Raw genomic sequence first — 18,726 nt, forward strand, 5'->3', positions numbered from 1 at the left:
CAGAACCAGGAAGCCCGTAACAGCTTCCCTGAGCGCGGCACTTTCCCCTTTGGTGCAGTTCCGGGCACAGCCAGCAGGGGCGCTAGTGGCTCCCGGTGGGCGGGGCAGGTGCGGTGATCCCTCCGCGGCTGCAGGGGGCGCCTTAAGGCGGGCTCAGGGAGCGCACAGTCATGGTGGCTCTGTCCCAGATAGGAAGGGATGGAAGGGATAGATCAGAAACTCCAGAGCTGAGGCTGAAGGAATGGAAGGGATGGATCAGGAACTCCCAAGCTGTGGCTGAAGATGCAGGATGTCTCAGCAGGCAGGGGTTGTGGGCTACAGAGTAGTGAAAAGACTCAGAGCAGTGCTGAAGAAACAGCAGGAGGAGGGACAACAGTGACCCTGCTCCCAGCACAGCAACAGGCCCTACTTTAAGTGAGGCAGGCAATAACAAGATCCCAGTTCCATGGCTGGGCCCAGGAGCAGAGGCTCACCCCACACCAGAAGAAACAGGACTGAGCCGGGCACCTGCAGCAGCAGTGAATTCCTTTCCCCAAGCAGCCGCTCCACCGTCACCATCCAAAGGCGCAGATCAAGTGAATGAGAGTTTCCCATCCCTGCCGAGAGTTTTCCCATTCCTGCCATCTCAAGCACGCAGCCATCAGTGCTTCTTAGCAACTCAGTGGGAGAAAAAGTCTCACAGGTAACAAGGAAAGAAAATGAAAGAAAAAGAAACCAAGCCCCAACACCTTATTTTCACTCCTGGTGTTCAGGTTACATCTCCACTGGGTTTGCCTACTGCCCAGGGGACTGTTTGGGGGGTATGTGTGTTGATATCTCTTCAATTCCTTCTTTTCTCCTTGGGGATTCTCTATTTGCTCCCAGTCCTCTTCTGACAGCCAGTCACAGGTCTCCTGAAAAAACACACCTTCCCAACCAGCCAACCACAGGCCTTCCCAATCAGCCAATCACAATCTTCTCCACAAGACCCACCTTCCCAACCAGCCAACCACAGACCTTCCCAACCAGCCAATCACAATCATCTCCAGAAGACTCACCTTCCCAACTAGCCAACCACAGCACTTCCCAACAAAACCTGCCTTCCCAACCAGCCAATCACAGGCCCTCTGAACAAGGCCCGCCTTCCCAACCAGCCAACTACAGGCTCACCTGACAAGGCCCACCTTCCCAATCAGCCAGAAGGAAAAGGAAAGGGGAAAAAAGGAAAGAAAGGAAAGGAGAGGAAAAAAAGAGAAAAACAGACCATTCTTTCTCCCTGGAAAACAAAAGGAAATAAACAACTCTCCTGTGGTCTGGTGAATCCCATCCCACTGGGTCAGTTCCGCTGGGTTGGTGACTGCCGGGAGTTCCTGTGCCGGGTCCCCGTTCGCCGCAACCCGCTCCCCGCTCGCCGCTACCCACGGCGGCCCCCACGGCTCCTCTGCACCGCCGGGCCGCCCCTGCCGCCAGAGGCGTCTGGCCCCGGACAAGCGCGGTGCGCGGCGCATGGCTGCCTCCGCCAGCGCTGGTTCTGAGTGCTCGGAACCTGCTGATACAAGTGTGGCCACCACTGATCTGACAGCCCTGTGAGAGACCCGGGGATGGATGAGGGACCCGCGGCAGGGATGGGGGGTCTGGGCAGTAATGGGGGACTGCAGGCAGGGCTGGGGGTCCCCAGACGGGGCAGAGTGTCCCCAACCAGGGGACCCGGGGAGGCTGTGGGGGTGAGGCTCACCGTGCACTGTCACTGTCACTGGCACCGACTCCTGCAACTCTGATGATACGTCAGAGGACACCCAGCCCCGGCAGCGGTAGCGGCCACTGTGGCTCAGCTGCAGAGGGGACAGGGACAGCTCGGTGCCATTGAGGGACATCCTCACCTCCTCGTCCCCACGGTGGAATCGCACCTCGGTGACTGACAGGCCCTGCCGCCATCGGCAGCGCAGTGTCACTGTGTCCCCCGCTACAGCTGCATCTGCACCGGCACCGGTAGCACCAGCCAGTCTGGGGGACACGAGGGTCCTGTCACACTGGGGGGGTCCCATTTTCATGGGGACCCACCATTGGGTCACAGCCAGAGCACCAGGGGTCCCCAATTCCACAAACAGGGTTCCCCTGCACTGGAATGCTCTGGAATGTCCCCGTGTGCAGGGGACGAGCTCTGGTCACACCCGGAGGTGACCCATGGAGCAGGGCGCACTCAGAGCCCTCGGGGTCCCACAGGTGCCACGCTGGGGACACCCAAAGCCCCCTCACCATTTGAGACTGTCACAGGGGGGCTGAGCCCACTGCCACGTCTGTAACAGCGGTAGGTGCCAGAATAGGTGACACTGACATTTTCAGGTCCGTTCGGCCACCAGCGCCGCCCATCCTTGTACCAGGTGGTGGCACTGGTGGTCCCCGAGCCCTGGCAGGTCAGTGTCACCCGGTCCCACAGCACCGCCGGCCTCCAGGGGGGATCCACCAGGAGCTGGGTGGTCTGGGCACCTGCGGGTGACAGGGGACACCAGCCTGCCAGGGCCACCACGGGGCTGGGGACAGCGGGGTGGGGACATGGCATCTGCCGAGGACTCACCAGCGAGGCCGAGGGTCTGGGCTGGAAGGGAGAAGGGACAGGACTTGGGGGGTGGCCCCATGGAGACAGGTATGGGGGCACAGGGTATGGGGGCTGTCCCTGAACTGTCCCCATGGGGACACTGGTGTGGCATAGATGTCTCGGAGATCGGGGAACTGCAGCCACCCCATCTCAGGCAGGACATGGGGACACTAAGGACACCCCAGACATGGGGACCTCGTGCTGGCACAGGTCACCCCCCTAGTCCCACAGCCTCTGTCCCCATGGCCCATCTGCATGGCGCTTGTCCCCTTGTCCGTGTCACTGCATCCCTGTTTCCCTGTCCCTGTCCTCACAGCTGCACAAGCCCCATAATTCCTCTCCCCACATTCTGGCCCCTCCAGTCCTGTCCCCCTTCTCCTGTCCCCATTGCCAGCCCATGACCCTGGTCACCCCATGCACTGGCTCTGCTGGCCTTGGGGACCTCAGGGGACCCCACAGCCTTCCTGTGCCCCCTCCCCACCAGTCTCTGCCTCACCAGGGCCCATCCCTGGGGTGTCAGGCCCGTGCCCGAGGCACTCACCCCACAGGAGCAGCGTCACCTTCCCGGCCATCTCCGTGTCCCTGGCCATCCAGGCTGGCTGTCACTCGCTGCTGTGGCCACCGGTCCCCTGGGTGGTGGCTCTTCCAAAGAATGGGGAAGGAAGTGACATCAGGCCGCGTCCCCAACATGGCTGTGGCCTTTGCTGGTGGCAGAGTGACCACAGGCTGTGGGCAGGCTGGGGACAAGGCTGGGTGGCACAAGGTGGGACAGGGGGTTCTCAGGAGTGGGGGGCTCAGGGAGTTTGGGGAACCAGGGATGGGCATCCAGGGCAATGGGAGTCCTGAGGAGGGGGAGTCACTCAGGAGAGGGGTGCCATGGGAATGGGGGACCCCAGGGCTCGGGGGACTCAGTGCAGGGAGTCCCAGGAGAGCGTGGGCTCCAGGGATTTGGGGTGATGGGATGGGTGTGCCAGGGATGGAGTGCAGGGGGAATGGAGGGTCCTGTGGGAATGAGGGGTCCTGAGAGAATCCAGGTCCTGGGGGAAGGGGCACTGTAGGGGATGGAATTTGTGGAGAGGATTCCTTGGGAATGGGGCTCCGGGGCCACGGAGATCCTGGGGAATGGCAATCCTGAGATGGGGCTCCACGGGACAGGGAACATAAGGAATGGGGCCCCCATGGTTTAGTTCCCAGGGGAACGGGGGACCCAGCGATGGGCAGTGACTGTCTCACAGGGGGGCGGGTTCTCTCCTGGGGGGCACAGCCAGGGGGTCCTGTCCTGGGGAATGGCAGCTCCGGGAGGGTTTCAGACTCCTCCATTCTCGCTCATCCCCTGCAGGATGTGAGCCAGGAAGAGCAGCTTGGGAAAGGAGCCCCAGGCAGGAAGGAGCTCCCCAACTCCTCCTCCTTGAAGCCAGTGGCCATCCAAGTGTGGGGCCCAGCCATGGCCCAGCCCCAGCGCACAGGGATGGGCGTTGGCCAGCCCTGCTCTGGCCAGCCCCAGGTGGCAGCCACGACCTGAGGCTCCCCCCGCCCCCTTGGCTTTGATTCTGGCAGCTTTAGAGCTGCTGCAAAGGTGACAATTCTGTGGCAGGAAAAGGCCTGGCTGTGGTTTGCTGGGCCCTGCAAGAAGCACAAAAGCCAATGGGAGCCCAAGCAGTGGCTCTGCGAGGGCCTTGGATGGTTTTCAGAGCAGGGCTGGCTGCAAACCCCCCTGCAGGGGCAGCTCTGAGGGAAGCAGTCCGGAAATGCAGCAATTGATCATTTTGTCCCTCTCAGCAAGAGGCTGAGAGAGCCCCAGAAGTTCTGCAAATCCCACACTCATCTGCTCAACAACCTGACCGGGACCCTCCTTCCTGAACAAAACCTGCAGCCCTTTGGAACCTCATGGAAAGAATATTTGGGTTCTGGCTGCAGCCACCAGACCAGAGGGAAAAGTGTGGAAATGTTGAGCCGGGGCTCTGCCCACAGTCATGGTGTGGCTCTGGGGAATGACCTTGTATCGATTCCAGGTGTCCCCAAAGCTGCTCCATCCCTGCCCTCCTCACCTGCACAGGGCACGGGGAATGGACAGGGCTCTGCCCCGCCCCTGCCCCGCCCATTCCGAGTGCCCAAAGCTGTGGGGGCGTCACCCTGGCCAAGGGCAGTCCCGACACATGGCGACAGTGGCTTGGGACACGCTCTCACAGTCGGTTCATGCGCGCCGTGACAGTCCCGGCACTCGCAGCGCCATGGCAGCCGGGCCCCTTCCCCGTGCTCTGGGACCACCGTGCCGGTCCCTCCTTTCCGCAGAGCCCAGCCCAGGGTCTCTGCTCCCCCGCCCTGCCGGGGTCTCCTCTCGGCCGTTTCGGGCCCTCCACCCTCGGGGCTCCCCACTGGGGTCCCGGTCCCTCTATCCCGGCCCCTCCCAGCCGCTGCCCCCCGACGGCCGCAGGGCCGGCACCGGCAGGCTCCCGAGCTCCTGCAGGATGAGACGTTCCTCGGGCAGCGCCGCCTGAGCGGGGCCCGGCTTCTTCCTGCCGTCCTTGCCCGCAGCACTCGGGCTCCAGCAGCCCCGGGCTGATCCCCCGGGATGTGCCGAACGCTCTCCCGGAGCACTGCCCTTTGTTGGGAACGAGCCCAGGAGCGCCCAAATTATCCCCAGAGCCTGGTCCGGGACCTCCTGGGAGGCTGTGCCCGAGTGCCGAGAGGGTTTTGGAGGCTGATGGGTGTCACTGCTCTGTCCCAAAACCTCGGGGCAGCAGGAATGGTAAGCAGTGCCCCACCGTGACCCGGCCCCGTGGGCCTCACCTGAGCACCCTGTGAAATTCCCGGCGCTCCTGCTCCACCTGCATGGCCAGGGGCTGTTCCCGTGGCCACCTGCTCCAGCCGCTCCCGCCTCAACCACTGCCCCAGCTCTGCCTTCCTGGCCGGCCAGCGTGAAGCACCGGCCTCATGGCACAGGCACTGAATCGTCCCCAACACCAGCAAAAACCACCAGAAAACCTTCCCGGCGGCCAAGAAAGATCCTTGTGGGCAGAGCTGGGAGCACCTGCCCCCAAAATGTGTCCAGTGCTCAAAATCCCTACGAGAGGCAGAGGAGCCGTGTGTTTATGTACAGGTTGGTTTAGGAGCACGGCAGAACTTTAGGAACCCCAGCCCTAATTCCAACATCTCGTTAAGGGCCTGCAGCACCCAGAGCAGAAGAGGGGCATTGGCCCAACCAGCTCCAGTTTTGCCCTCCCAAGCGACTGCTCCCTACACGGGATGTCCCTGTGCTCCAGCTGCAGCCGCAGAGCCCTCGGGGCTGTGGCTCTGCTCTCCCCCTCCTCCTCCTCCTCTCCCTGCGGCTGCTGTGTGGGGACCAGCAGGGGCCCAGGAAGAGCAGGAACTCCAAACGTGGGCTGGTGCCCCCTGAGGAGCCCCGGCAGTGGCAGCACCGAGCATCTGCTTCCCTCCCCATCCCAGGGGAGTTCAACATTCCCAGAGCTGCTGTGCCAGGGCTGACGGAGGAAATGGGAGCGAAAGGCTGAGGGGTTTCAGGAATTGTGCCGTAAAGCCACGAGAGGTGCTGCTGTGACCCCGAGACCTGGCTGGGCAGTCAGTGCTGCCGTCCCTCTGTTCGAAATTGGAGAGAGCGGTCGGGTGTGATGTTCAGGGCGTGTGCCTCGCCCCAGGACGCTGCAACGCTGCCACTCGGCACTACGATCCAACCTGCTGCCTTGGCCGCTTCTGCCGCTGCCGGTGGTGGTGCCGGGACCGATTGGTGGCCGTGAGTTTGCAAAAGGAGCGATTTCCCCTCCTCCCCCCTGGCCGAGGCCGCCATCGCCCCTGGGGGGTTCGAGCTGGCCCCGGGGCGCCCCCTGGTGGCCGGGAGTGCTCCTTGCAGCGCCCCCTGCTGGCCGGGAGTGGTCTCTGCAGCGCCCCCTGGTGGACGTCGTCATAACTGCACCGAAAATGGAAATCCAGCACTGAACGGGTGGGAAAGTTCTGGTTTGGTGTTGTTTGTTCTGGTGTCTTCTAGAAATATTCTGGTTAAGAGCTGTTAAACATTTTTTTATATATGTTATACTGCTTTTTTTTTCTGGAAACCCACTAATTTTTGAAATTATAAAAAGATTTTAGGCATGGGTCTTCCTTCCATTGCAGGAAGGTTTCGCTTTCCTTGGGAGACATTTGTCTTTTATTCCAAGACAGTTGCCAACTCCTGGGTTCCAGCATGGATGGGATAGACACTCTAAGAGAAGACGCAGTCAGACACCGAGCCACCTCATGCTCTGCCTTTGAAGCCTTTGGGCACCAAGGGCCCTCCCCCAGGTGGGACTTCTGGTCACCCGGCCACTCAGGAGCTGAGTTTGGCAGAGCGTCACACTGTCCCCAGTGTGCCATGGCCGACAGACAGATTGACAGACAGGGCCCTGTCTCACCATAAGCAAGGCCTGACTCACCCTTGCCACACACTGGTGTTCCACATCACACTTTTCCTGTCTCTGACACCCCACCCTGTGCCAGGGCCTAGTCCCAAGTGTCCTGGAAAAGGGGGAGACTCAGAAACACCCACAGGGCCTTTGTGAAATCATCGTGTGGGGAACACCGCAAAGGTTTGAGACAGGGGAGAAGAGAAACCAGAGCCTCCTGAAGGCCGCTTTGGCCGTCAGGGCAATGAAGGTCCTGAGCCCTGCCAGGTTCCTCTGGTGGAGGAAACGTGCTGGGGGAAGTGTCCAGAGTTTGTTCCTTTTTGGGGTTTTTCTCTGGAAATCGTTCCTTTTGTGACCCTTTGAATTCTGAACCCTGTTGCTGTTGGTTTTGTTCTCCCGTTGCTGTTTGCAGGAAATTGTTCTTGTCTCAGTCCGTTGGGACATTTGCCTTTTGTGCCTCCACTGGCAGGGGGAGGGGCAGTCTTTAGTGGCAGCACACACGTGTGGGTGCCCTTGGGTGGGGACCCCCAGTGCCTCCCACCCCCCCAGTGTCACGGCACAATCTCACAAATGTCACTGGGCTCCCGTGGTTGTCGGTGGGGTCTTGGCAGCTCTGCGTAGGTCACCTGGCGTTCCTGGGGGACAGTGACACGGGGGGGCCCTGCAAGAGACACCAGTTGGGGGGACCAAGGTGGGGGGTGACACCGGTGGGTGACGTGTCACTGTCCCTCCCACACCACTGTACTCACGCTGTGCCTGTTTGGTGCTCACGATGTGGGTGTACAGAACCTCGCCCTCCTCTGGGGGGGCCGGGGGCTCCGGGGAGGCCCTGTGGGGATAAAGGGGATGTGTTGGAGGGGATGGAGAGTAGTGGGGTGGGGGTAAAAGAGGGGCCACAGCCCTAGACCCCCCCACTCACCTTTCCTGGTGCTTCCTGATGGCTGCAGAGGAAAGAGGGGAGAGGTGACTGTGGGTCCCCAGGGCCCTGACCCCTCTCGATGTTCCTGAACCTCCACAGGACCCTCAGTTCTCTACAGGACCCCCAAGCATCCCTGAAGCCCCCAGAATTCATGAACATCCTCAGTGCCCCCAGCCAAGTCATCCTCAAGAACCCAAAGCCCGGCAGGGAGAGACACTCCCCAGAATGACCCCAGGACCCCTGAAAGAATCCCCAACATCCCTGCGGGACCCTCCAGCACCTCCCAAAAGCTTAGAGAATCCGAAGCCAAGGTTAAAATTCTGGGGCTAAGGGAGCCGCCTTATCATTCCCCAAATCTGTGGGGCTTCCTACAGTTCCCTGGGACCCCCATCCCCTCATTGTCACCCACCCCGGCGGTGCCACCAGTGCCAGGCCACAATGACAGCCACGAGCAGGACCAGGAACAAAAGGGACCCACCGACCCCTGCGGCCACTGCAAGAAACAGAGACGGACACATCAGGATCCCCCATCACAGCAGGGGTCCTGCACTCCCTGGTGACCCCATGTGACCTCACCTGTGCCCCTGTGTCCCTGCGGTGTCACCTCCAGGGCCAGCTCAGGGCTGAGTGCCCGGAACACGCGGTGCCCGTCCTGTCCCAGCTGGTTGGTGGCCACGCACTGGTAGGTGCCCGAATGTCCCACACTGACGTTCCCAAGCTCCAGGACAGGACCCCGGGCCACCTCCTGGCCATTGTGCAGCCAGGTGAAGTTGACAGGGGCTGAGCCCACCTGCACCGAGCAGCGCAGGGTCACGGGGTCACCTGTTTGCACCTGGTGTGACAGGGGACCGGGGGTGATGGTGGCATTGGCCACGGGCACTGTGGGGACAGAGACAGGGCTGAGGCTGCGGGGCGGGGGGGCGGGGGGCTGGCAGCCAGCAAGAGGGACAGGGACACGGGGATGAGAGTTTTCTGGAGCATGCTGTGGGTGGGGTCACCCCAGCCTGAGGGTCCCACTCACCCACGACGGTGACATTCAGGGGGACACTCTCAGCCACGCTGTCCCCGTCGCTGACCCGGCACTGGTAGTGGCCACTGTCATTGTCCCCAACATGCTGCAGCTCCAGGCGGGGGCCAGTGCCCAGCGGTGTCCCCAAGTCCCCCCGGTGCCAGGTGAAGGACAGGGGACCTGTCCCTGCAGCCACTGCACAGCTCAGCACCAGGCGGTCCCCCAGTGCCACCTGTCCCCTGGGGGGCTGCGCTGATAGGGACACCCCTGAGACAGGGACCCCTGCAGGAGGTGGGGGAAACCAGGGGACAGTGAGGGACATGGGGGGGCATTTTCGAGGGGCAGGAGGACCCCAGTGAGGAAGAGGGGGCCCAGAGCTGAAGGGGGGCATGAAATAAAACCCCAAGGAATGATGGGGTGTTCAGGGAGAGGACAGCTGGAGCAGGCTGAGGGGGCACCACAGGGAGGGTATGGTGGGACCTGGGGACCAGGAGGGGAGATCAGAGATGGGTGGGGTTGGACCAGGAATGGGTGAAGGGACCCAGTGAGGGATGGAGGGACATGGAGAAGGACCTGAGCAGTGATGCGAGGATGTGGAAAAACTTCAGAGGAAAGATGGGGGTACCCAGGAAGGGCTGGGGCACTTGGCGAGGGATGTGGGAAAGGATGAATGACCTCCGACAGGCATGGGGGGTCCAAGCAGGAATGGGGGTCCCGAGGCAAGGCAGGGGACGCAAAGAGGCTGTGGGGGCTCCCCGTGCCCATCCCCGCACTCACTGCGCACCGTGACGCGGAGCAGGGCGCTGCTCTTCTGCACGGCCCTCCCCTCGGAGCGCACCTGGCAGCTGTAATTCCCCGAGTCAGAGACCCCCACGGCGGGCACCAGGAGCTGCGGGGACACCTGCGGGCCCCCCACCAACTGCCCGTCCCGGTAGAAGAGGTGCAGGAGGCGGGTTCGTGGCCGCAGGGGGCTGGGGCTGCTGAGGCAGCTGAGATTGAGGGGGGACCCCTCGATGGGCTCGGGGGGACCCTCCAGCACCGGCACCGTGAAGAGCTCTGGGAAGGAGATGAGGGGAGGACTGACTCTGAGTCCCTTGGGATGTGGCTGTGGGGGTGTCAGGATATTGGGGTTCCAGCCGTGGGAGTGCTCACCGTGCACTGTCACTGTCACTGGAGATGACGATAATGGCCAGAAGCGCACTGAGTCCGCACAGTGGTAGCGGCCACTGTGGTTTGGCTGCAGAGGAGACAGGGACAGCTCGGCCCCCCTGAAGTACTCCCCCAGATCCTTCCCGTCCTGGTAAAATCGCACCCTGCTGACCGATGTGTCCTGCCTGACCCGGCAGCGCAGTTTGACCTCGTCGCCCTCCAGCAGTGTCTGTGTTGACACCTGCAGCACCAGCTGGTCTGTGGGACAGGAGAGTCCCATCACACTGAGAGGCTGGAGACAGGTCAGAGGAGGGTGCCCATGGCACCGCAGACATCTGGGCGGAGTCTCCATTGCACGGGAGGATCCCAGGAACACCAGGAGACGCTCCGTGGAACAGGTGTCACCAAGGGGGTCCCATCACACTGGGATGCACTGGGATGACCCTCAGTGCAGTGCCCACGGGCTCTTGCACCCGAGGGGTGTGAGGACACCCACGGAGTGGAGCCCACCCAGACCTATCCAGAGGCAACTGTGAGCATTTCAGATCCCCTCTCACCATTTAGGACTGTGACGGGGGGGCTGAGCCCACTGCCGTGTCTCTGACACTTGTAAGTGCCGCTCTTGCTGACAGTGAAGCGGTTCCATCTGTTCTGCCCCCAACGCCGCCCGTCCTTGTACCAGGTGGTGGCACTGGTGGTCCCCAGGCCCCGGCAGGTCAGTCTCACCTGGTCCCACAGCACCGCCGGCCTCCAGGGGGGCTCCACCAGGAGCTGGGTGGTCTGGGCACCTGCGGGTGACAGGGGACACCAGCCTGCCAGGGCCACCACGGGGCTGGGGACAGCAGGGCGGGGACATGGCATCCCCTGAGGACTCACCAGCGAGGCCGAGGGTGTGGGCTGGAAGGGAGAAGGGAAGGGATCAGGGCGGTGGTGGCTCTGCAGGGACAGCACCATTTGGGGGGACATGGTGTGATGTGTCCCCAAACTCTCCCCAAGGGTAACACCGGTGTAGCACAGAGGTTTTGCTGACAGGGACACCTCAGTCACCCTGTGCTGAGGCAGGACATGGGGTCACTGTGGACCCCCCATGCTTGCACAGGTCACCACCGTCATCCTCACAGCACCTGTCCCGACAGCCACACCCCCATGGCCCCACGTCTGTGACCCCTTTCCCCCAGCACCAGTCCCGCTGGCCCATCTGCATGGTACGTGCGTGAGCCTTGTCCCTGTCCCTGCATCCCTGTTCCTTGGTCCCTGCCTTGGGGACCTCAGGGGACCCCACAGCCCCCCTGTGCCCCCTCCCCACCGGTCTCTGCCTCACCAGGGCCCATCCCCGGGGTGTCAGGCCCGTGCCCGGGGCACTCACCCCACAGGAGCAGCGCCACCTTCCCGGCCATCCCCGTGTCCCCGGCCATGTGCACTGGCTGTCAGTCGATGCTGTGGCCACTGGTCCCCTGTGTGGCGGCTCTTCGGATGAAGAGGAAGGAAGAAAGGTCACACCTCGTCCCCACGTGTAGGTGGCCCTTGGTGGGGGATGGGTGGGGGATGGGTGGAGACACAGCAGGGGACAGGGTGGGGACATTATGGGATAGTCTGGGGGCTCAGTGGGGGATGGTGTTCCCAGGAGTGGGGGCCTCAGGGGATGTGGGGAACCAAGGCCGGGTGTCCAGGAGAATGGGGGTCCAGGGGAATTGGGGTCTCCATGTCTCAGGGGATTCACGGATGGGGGTCCTGCAGGAAAATTTTTCCCCAGGGGTTTTGGGTCATGGAATATGGGTCCCAGGGTTGGGGGTCCAGGGGAGAAAAGGGGACCCTTGGAAATATGGGTTCTATGGGAACAAGCAGCCCATGGGATGGGATCAAGGCAATGGTGGTCCTGGGCAATGGGAGTCCTGGGATGGGGGTCCCAGGGAGCAGAGACCAAGGGAATGGGGGTGCCATGGTTGGGTTCCCAGGGGAATGGGGGTCCCAGGGATGGGCAGTGGCTGGGTGGGCACGGGGGTCTCAGCTCCTGCCCTGGGTGCCTCAGATTTTGGGGTGACTCAGAGCCCAGCACAGCCCCCACAGTGTGCTCATGGCCAGGGGGGCACCCCAGGGTGGAGGCTCTGGGTCTGTGCCCCACACACCCCTGGGCTTTTCCCATCCCCCCATTTCCTGGCTCAGCCATCCCAGGGAACACCTGAGCAGGGAACGGTGGGGGGATCCCAGGAAGGGGCCAAGGCGGCTGGGGAGTGCAGGCAGTGTTTGGGGGCTGTGGGGGATGAAAGATTTTCACTTTCTCTTTCCTGCAGCAGAAGGAAGAGGCCGTTTATGCTGAGCTGAGGCCGTGGGTTCTGTCCTGGGGGACACATCCAGAGGGGTCCTGCCCTGAGGGAAAAGGGCTCCTCTGCTGTGGTGACACCTGGGTCGTGTCCCAGGGTCTTGTCCCAGGGAGTTCCTCGTTCTGGGGGTGCCACATCCTTGGGGATTCCTGTCCCAGAGGTGGCACATCCTGGAGGGTCCTGAGCATTCCCGCTGTCCCCAGTGGGTCCCTGTGACACCTGGGCTGCCCAAACCTAAGGGGCCACCAGATAGAACCTTGCCCTGATGATGGTAAATGCCCGGCTAAATTTGGTTGAATTCCCTGATGCCCAATTGGCTGAGACAAAATTATACAGCCATGAAATAAAGGCAACAATCTTTTCCGAAAACACTTTTTTTTCTCAATAAAAAAATAACTTCACCAAAAATCAAACTAACAATATAGAAAATGGTCTGGTCGATAGAATCCTTTTAATCATTGGGCACCCAACAAGTCGCTCACAGTAAAAACACAAACAAATCCCACAGAAATGAGACTTTCTGGTTCCCTTCAGGAGCCCATTGGTGCATCCCACAGCAGTGTTTGCTTGTTGATAACACAGAGTGTGGAATCTCCCTGAGTGTCCAGCAGGTCCATGGGATTGTTCCCGGCCTGCTGGGCAGCAATCCAGCCCACAGGGAAGGCTTTGGCTGGGCCACATTTAGGAACTCTGCCCATTTTCCTCCTTCCCACCCTCAAACTTGATTTACTTCCCATGGCTTCTGCTCCCAACAGGGGAGAAACTCTGTCCATCCTTGGAACAGAGCACAGGAATCCGTGGAAATGCCCGTGTGTCGCTCAGGGTCTGCTTCCCTGGGAAATGCACTCCACCCTGCCCTGAATTCCCCTGCCTGGGCACTCCCTGCTCCTGCTGGGACACCCCTGTTCCCCAGATCCACGGCTGGAGCCCCTGCTCAGTATTTCCACACTTTTCCCTCTCTTCTGGTGTCCACATCCAGAACACAAACATTCTTTCTGGGAGGTTCCAAAGGGCTGCAGGTTTTGTTCAGGAAGGAGGGTCCAGGTCAGGTTGTTGAGCAGATGGGTGTGGGATCTGCAGAACTTCTGGGGCTCTCTCAGCCCCTTGCTGAGAGGGACAAAATGATCAATTGCTGCATTTCCGGACTGCTTCCCTCACAGCTGCCCCTGCAGGGGGGTTTGCAGCCAGCCCTGCTCTGAAAACCATCCAAGGCCCTCGCAGAGCCACTGCTTGGGCTCCCATTGGCTTTTGTGCTTCTTGCAGGGCCCAGCAAACCACAGCCAGACCTTTTCCTGCCACAGAATTGTCACCTTTGCAGCAGCTCTCAAGCTGCCAGAATCAAAGCGAAGGGGGCGGGGGGAGCCTCAGGTCGTGGCTGCCACCTGGGGCTGGCCAGAGCAGGGCTGGCCAATGCCCATCCCTGTGCACTGGGGCTGGGCCATGGCTGGGCCCCGCACTTGGATGGCCACTGGCTTCAAGGAGGAGGAGTTGGGGAGCTCCTTCCTGCCTGGGGCTCCATTCCCGAGCTGCTCTTGCCGGCTCAGATCCTGCAGGGGATAAACGGGAATGGAGAAGTCTGGACCCTGCCTGGAGCTGCCATCCCCCAGGACAGGATCCCCTTGGCCAGCATGTGTCCCCCCCCCAACTGGACACCCCCAGGATGTTGCAGTCCCAGAGCAGGGAACCCCAGAACAGGACACCACCTTCCTGGATGACCCCAGGACAGAACAGATCCACACCCTGGTCCCCACGCCAATGGCTCCTTCCTTCTGCTGCAGGAAAGAGAAAATGTTGTGGGGGAAAAGCTGGACACCCCCATCCCCCACAGCCCCCATACCTCCTCCTGCAGCCTCGGAACCCCCTTTTCCCCTTTTACGGTGTCCCCACACCCTGTTCCCTGTGCAGGAGCTCCCCAGGATCATCAAGCCCGGAACTGAGACATGCGAAACTGAGGGAAAAAGGAAGGATATGGAAACGAAGAGAGCAAAATGTCACTGGGGGCTCGGGGGACACAGATCCAGAGCCCCTCAAAATCTGCCTGGGGGATCCCCCACAAACCATGAGAACCTTGGGTGGGCTGTGCTTGGCTCTGAGTCACGCTAAAATCTGAGGCACCCAGGGAGGGAGCTATGACCAATGGGCCCACCCTGGGGCCCCCATTCCCATGGGAACCCAACCATGGGACCCCCCCTTCTTTATGTTCACCCACTCTGGGACCCCCAATCAAGGACTATCACTTCCCAGGATCTCCATGGCCCAGGACCCCCATTCCTGGGGAAGCCTCTCCTTCTCCCAAATTCCATCCCCTACAATCCACATTCACCTAGGAACTTGATTCTCCCAGGACCCCTCATTCCAATGTACCCCCATTCCACTGACACCCTCATCCCTAGGACGCCCTTTCTCATGACCCCAAATCCCTGGAGCCAACGTTCTTTGTAGACACATACCTGAGTCTGCCCATCCCTGGGACCTCCCGTTCCCCTGCATACCCATCCCTCTCTCCCCAAATCCCCTGAGACTCCCACTTCTGAGAAGTCCCTGTCCATTTTGTGCCACCCAGCCTGGTCCCCAGCCTGTCTCCACCCTGCCCCAAGCCCATCCCCAGCTTGCGGCCACCCTGCCCCCACAAAGGGCCACCTACAAGTGATGATGAGACCTGACCTTGCTTCCTTCCACCCTGACTGAAGAGCCGCCACCCAGGGGACCGGTGGCCACAGCAGCGAATGACAGCCAGTGCACATGACCGGGGACACGGGGATGGCCGGGAAGGTGGCGCTGCTCCTGTGGGGTGAGTGCCCCGGGCACGGGCCTGACACCCCTGGGATGGGCCCTGGTGAGGCAGAGACCGGTGGGGAGGGGGCACAGGGGGGCTGCGGGGTCCCCTGAGGTCCCCAACGCCAGCAGAGCCAGTGCATGGGCATGGACCCCAGTGTGACCAGTGTCATGGGGTGGGTGTGGGGACAGGAACAGGGGAACTGGGATCTGGGGTCAGGAACAGGGGGATAGAGATATGGGTACAGGGATGTGGCAAATGGAATCTTGGGGCTGGTGCAACAGTGGGGACAGGGACAGGGTGACAGGGATGCAGGGACAGGGACAAGGGCCACATACCATGCAGCTGGGCTATGGGGAACAGTGCTGTCGGAATGAGACCACAAGCACGGGGCCGTGGGGATGTGGCTGTGGGGACAGGTGCTGTGAGGACGGTGGAGGTGACCTGTGAAAGCATGGGCTGTCCACAATGTCCTCATATCCTGCCTCAGTCCAGGGTGACCATTTTGTCCCTGTCCTCAAGACTTCCTTCTTACACCATTGTTCAACTGGGGACAGTCTGGGGACCGACATCACACCCCATTCCCCAAGTTCTGCTGTCCCTGCAGGGCCACCTCCACCCAGCCCTTTCCCTTCTCCCTTCCAGCCCAGACCCTCGGCCTCGCTGGTGAGTCCTTGGGAGCTGCCATGTCCCCACATGATGATCCCCACCACCGGGGCTCACTGTCCTGGCTGAAGGAGACTCTCTGTCTCCAGGTGCCACCCCACAGACTCCCTCATTCCCCCATGCTGGGTGCAGCCCCTCCTCCTGGCCTCAGCCTGTCTGTGTCCCCACAGTGCCCGTGGCCAATGTCACCATCACCCCCGGTCCCCCAGCACACCAGGTGTGCACAGGTGACCCCGTGACCCTGCGCTGCTCGGTGCAGGTGGGCTCAGCTCCTGTCAACTTCACCTGGCTGCACAACGGGCAGGAAGTGGCCCGGGGTCCCGTTCTGGAGCTTGGGGACATCGATGTGGGACATTTCGGCACCTACCAGTGCGTGGCCACCAACCAGCTGGGACAGGACGGGCACCGCGTGTTCCAGGCGTTTAGCACCGAGCTGGCCCTGGCAGTGATACGACAGGGACACTGGAAGAGAGGTGGGGTCACACAGCATCGCGAGGGATTGTAGGACCCCTGGAGTGACAGGTGACCCTGACGTGTCCCTTCTGTCCCCAGCAGTGGCCACAGGGGTTGGCGTGTCCCTCCTGTTCCTGGTCCTGCTCGTGGGTGTAGCTGTGGGCTGGCACCAATGGAAAAACATGGGTGGGTGACAATGGGGGCAATGGGGGCCCTGGGGAGGTGGGAGGCCACCTGGAATGCGGGGGTGATGGGTGACACCCACAGGCCCTTACTTGGGCAGTGCTCAGGACCTTTGCTCAGGGTCCTCAAGGATTTGGGGTGGTGTGGGAGTGTCTTGCAGGGATGTTGGGGCTTCTTTCCGTGACCTTGGAGAAATTTGGAGGGTCCCCCTTCTTGCCAGAATTGGGCTTCTGGGCACTCACAAAGTCCAGAGCACTTGGGTGGTTCAGGGGTTCTGGGGGGCATCAGGGATGCTCAGGGGTTCTGGGAGAATCTGAGGGTCCAGTAGGGTGCCAGGATTTCTGAGGGGGCCTTGGGGACCCCAGAGTTACCTTTCCCCTCTTTCCTTTCTAGAGTCCAGGAAGCAGCAGGAAAGGTGAGTGTGGGCTCAAACCACACTGTCCCCTTTTACCCCAACCCCAAGACCTCCCATTCCCCCCCACACATCCCCTTTATCCCCGCAGGGCCCCCCCGGATCCCCCGGCCCCTCCAGAGGAGGGGGAGGTGCTGTACACCCACGTCGTGAGCACCAGGCAGATGGGGGGTGAGTACAGGGTGGGACACACACACTGGGACACGTCACCCAAGAGTGTCACCCCCACCCAGATCCCACAGCCAGTGTCTCTCGCAGCGTCCCCCCGTGCCACCGCGCCCCAGGATCCCCAGGTGACCTACGCGGAGCTGCGGGGACCCCATGGGCGACAGCGGGAACTCAGTGACACCTACGGGAATGTGCTGTGACACTCGGGGCTCCAGTGGGCACTGGGGGGCTCTGGGGGAACTGGGGGGCAGCGAGGGACCCCACCCATGGGCAGCCACACTACTCCAGTGTGCTGGCACCAGCCCAGCCCAGTGTGTGGAGCCACACTGAGGGTCCTCAGCCCTCTTCCCCCCCTACCCAGAAGAAGGAGAAAATCACCCACGGGAATGTCTCTGCTGAGAAGGTGCTGATGGCAGTGCTGAGATCAGCCACTGCCTGCCTGAGTCTGCAGAAGGAACAACCCCCTCCTTCCTTCCTTCCTTCCTTCCTTCCTTCCTTCCTTCCTTCCTTCCTTCCTTCCTTCCTTCCTTCCTTCCTTCCTTCCTTCCTTCCTTCCTTCCTTCCTTCCTTCCTTCCTTCCTTCCTGCCTTCCTTCCTTCCTTCCTTCCTTCCTTCCTTCCTTCCTTCCTTCCTGCCTTCCTTCCTTCCTTCCTCCCTCCCTCCCTCCCTCCCTCCCTCCCTCCCTCCCTCCCTCCCTCCCTCCCTCCCTCCCTCCCTCCCTCCCTCCGTTGAGACAAGGACCAGGAGAGATCTCTCATCAAATCCTCTCAGGGGCAAAACAGCGTCAGAATTAGAGATATGAATTGAATTTATTGGAGACAAAATCAGGGCAGAAAAAGGAGAAGTCACAAAACCCTTCCATACACCTTCCCCCGTTATTAATAACTTTGTCGTCATTGGCTTTTGCTATTATATTGGCTTTTGGTAATTAGTTTTATGTAATACAGTTTGTAATCACATTTCAGCTGCTTTTGATGTAGTTAAATTTGTCAGCCTTTTGACCCTAATCCCTGTGGAGATGCTAAATTTTCGTGTGATAAATATATTTTTGTTTAGGCTCTCGCAAACCATCAAAATGGAACCTATTTGCAGTGCAGTATACCATTAACTGTTGCAGAAGTAGCTAATGCCTTGATCTGTGTAACTAACTGACAATGGTGAGAATAACGCAGATTATTTTGTGAAGTAGCTAACATTGATTTCATCTACTGCTGGAGTATCTTATCTCTGTGGTAAGATAACATTGAAAAGAACCAAGTAAACGAACATTGAAAGAAAGAACGCAAAGAGGAATCTACCACTGACTCCTAGGTCACCAAGATTTGTCAAACCACAGAACAGGGGCCTTGTGAGGAAATAAAATATATCGATTTCATCTGCAGTATGGCATTGTAGTGGTTTCAGGTTTGCCAATTCCTGTATCCGAGTCACGGCACCAATTAGTGTAGTGGTTTGAGTGCCCACAAGAATGATTTACTTTTTGTTCTGCTGTGAGGTAAGATTAGGAGAAAAGCAAAGCAGGCTCAAAACTTAAAAGGGTATAAAGACAGGTTTAGTAACAAAACGACAAGAAAGAAAATAATAAGAATCAGAAAAAAACTTTCAAAACACTTCCTCTCTTCCCCACAAACTCTTTTCTTTCTCTCTGACAACATGCAGAGAAAACAAAACTTAGACTTCATGTCTGTCACTACCTCT

General features: G+C 60.3%; 1 protein-coding gene and 1 long non-coding RNA gene across 3 annotated transcripts; both read right to left on the reverse strand.

The window, feature by feature from the left end:
- Positions 1-517: 517 nt before the first annotated feature.
- On the reverse strand, positions 518-2,304 carry LOC136303202 (uncharacterized). Of its 2 annotated transcripts, XR_010724169.1 has the most exons (5): positions 2,236-2,304; positions 1,887-1,983; positions 1,715-1,811; positions 729-1,525; positions 518-617 (listed from the first exon to the last, which is right to left on the reverse strand). It is a non-coding gene; the product is annotated as an uncharacterized lncRNA (long non-coding RNA). The 2 variants fall into 2 exon arrangements; XR_010724168.1 differs by having other exon boundaries at positions 1,715-1,983.
- A 4,340-nt stretch (positions 2,305-6,644) lies between these two features.
- Positions 6,645-11,464, reverse strand: LOC136303081 (Fc receptor-like protein 4). The gene is given in 10 exon segments (XM_066206695.1): positions 6,645-7,633; positions 7,722-7,801; positions 7,892-7,913; positions 8,301-8,384; positions 8,468-8,770; positions 9,678-9,956; positions 10,053-10,307; positions 10,607-10,898; positions 10,900-10,946; positions 11,416-11,464. Coding segments are annotated over 10 exon segments (1,521 nt in total). The 3' UTR covers positions 6,645-7,523.
- Between the last annotated feature and the right edge of the window lie 7,262 nt (positions 11,465-18,726).

Source organism: Chamaea fasciata, unplaced genomic scaffold, assembly GCF_029207755.1.
Source record: "Chamaea fasciata isolate MVZ Bird 193981 ecotype frontalis unplaced genomic scaffold, bChaFas1.0.hap1 SCAF_31, whole genome shotgun sequence".
NCBI lineage: Eukaryota > Metazoa > Chordata > Aves > Passeriformes > Sylviidae > Chamaea > Chamaea fasciata.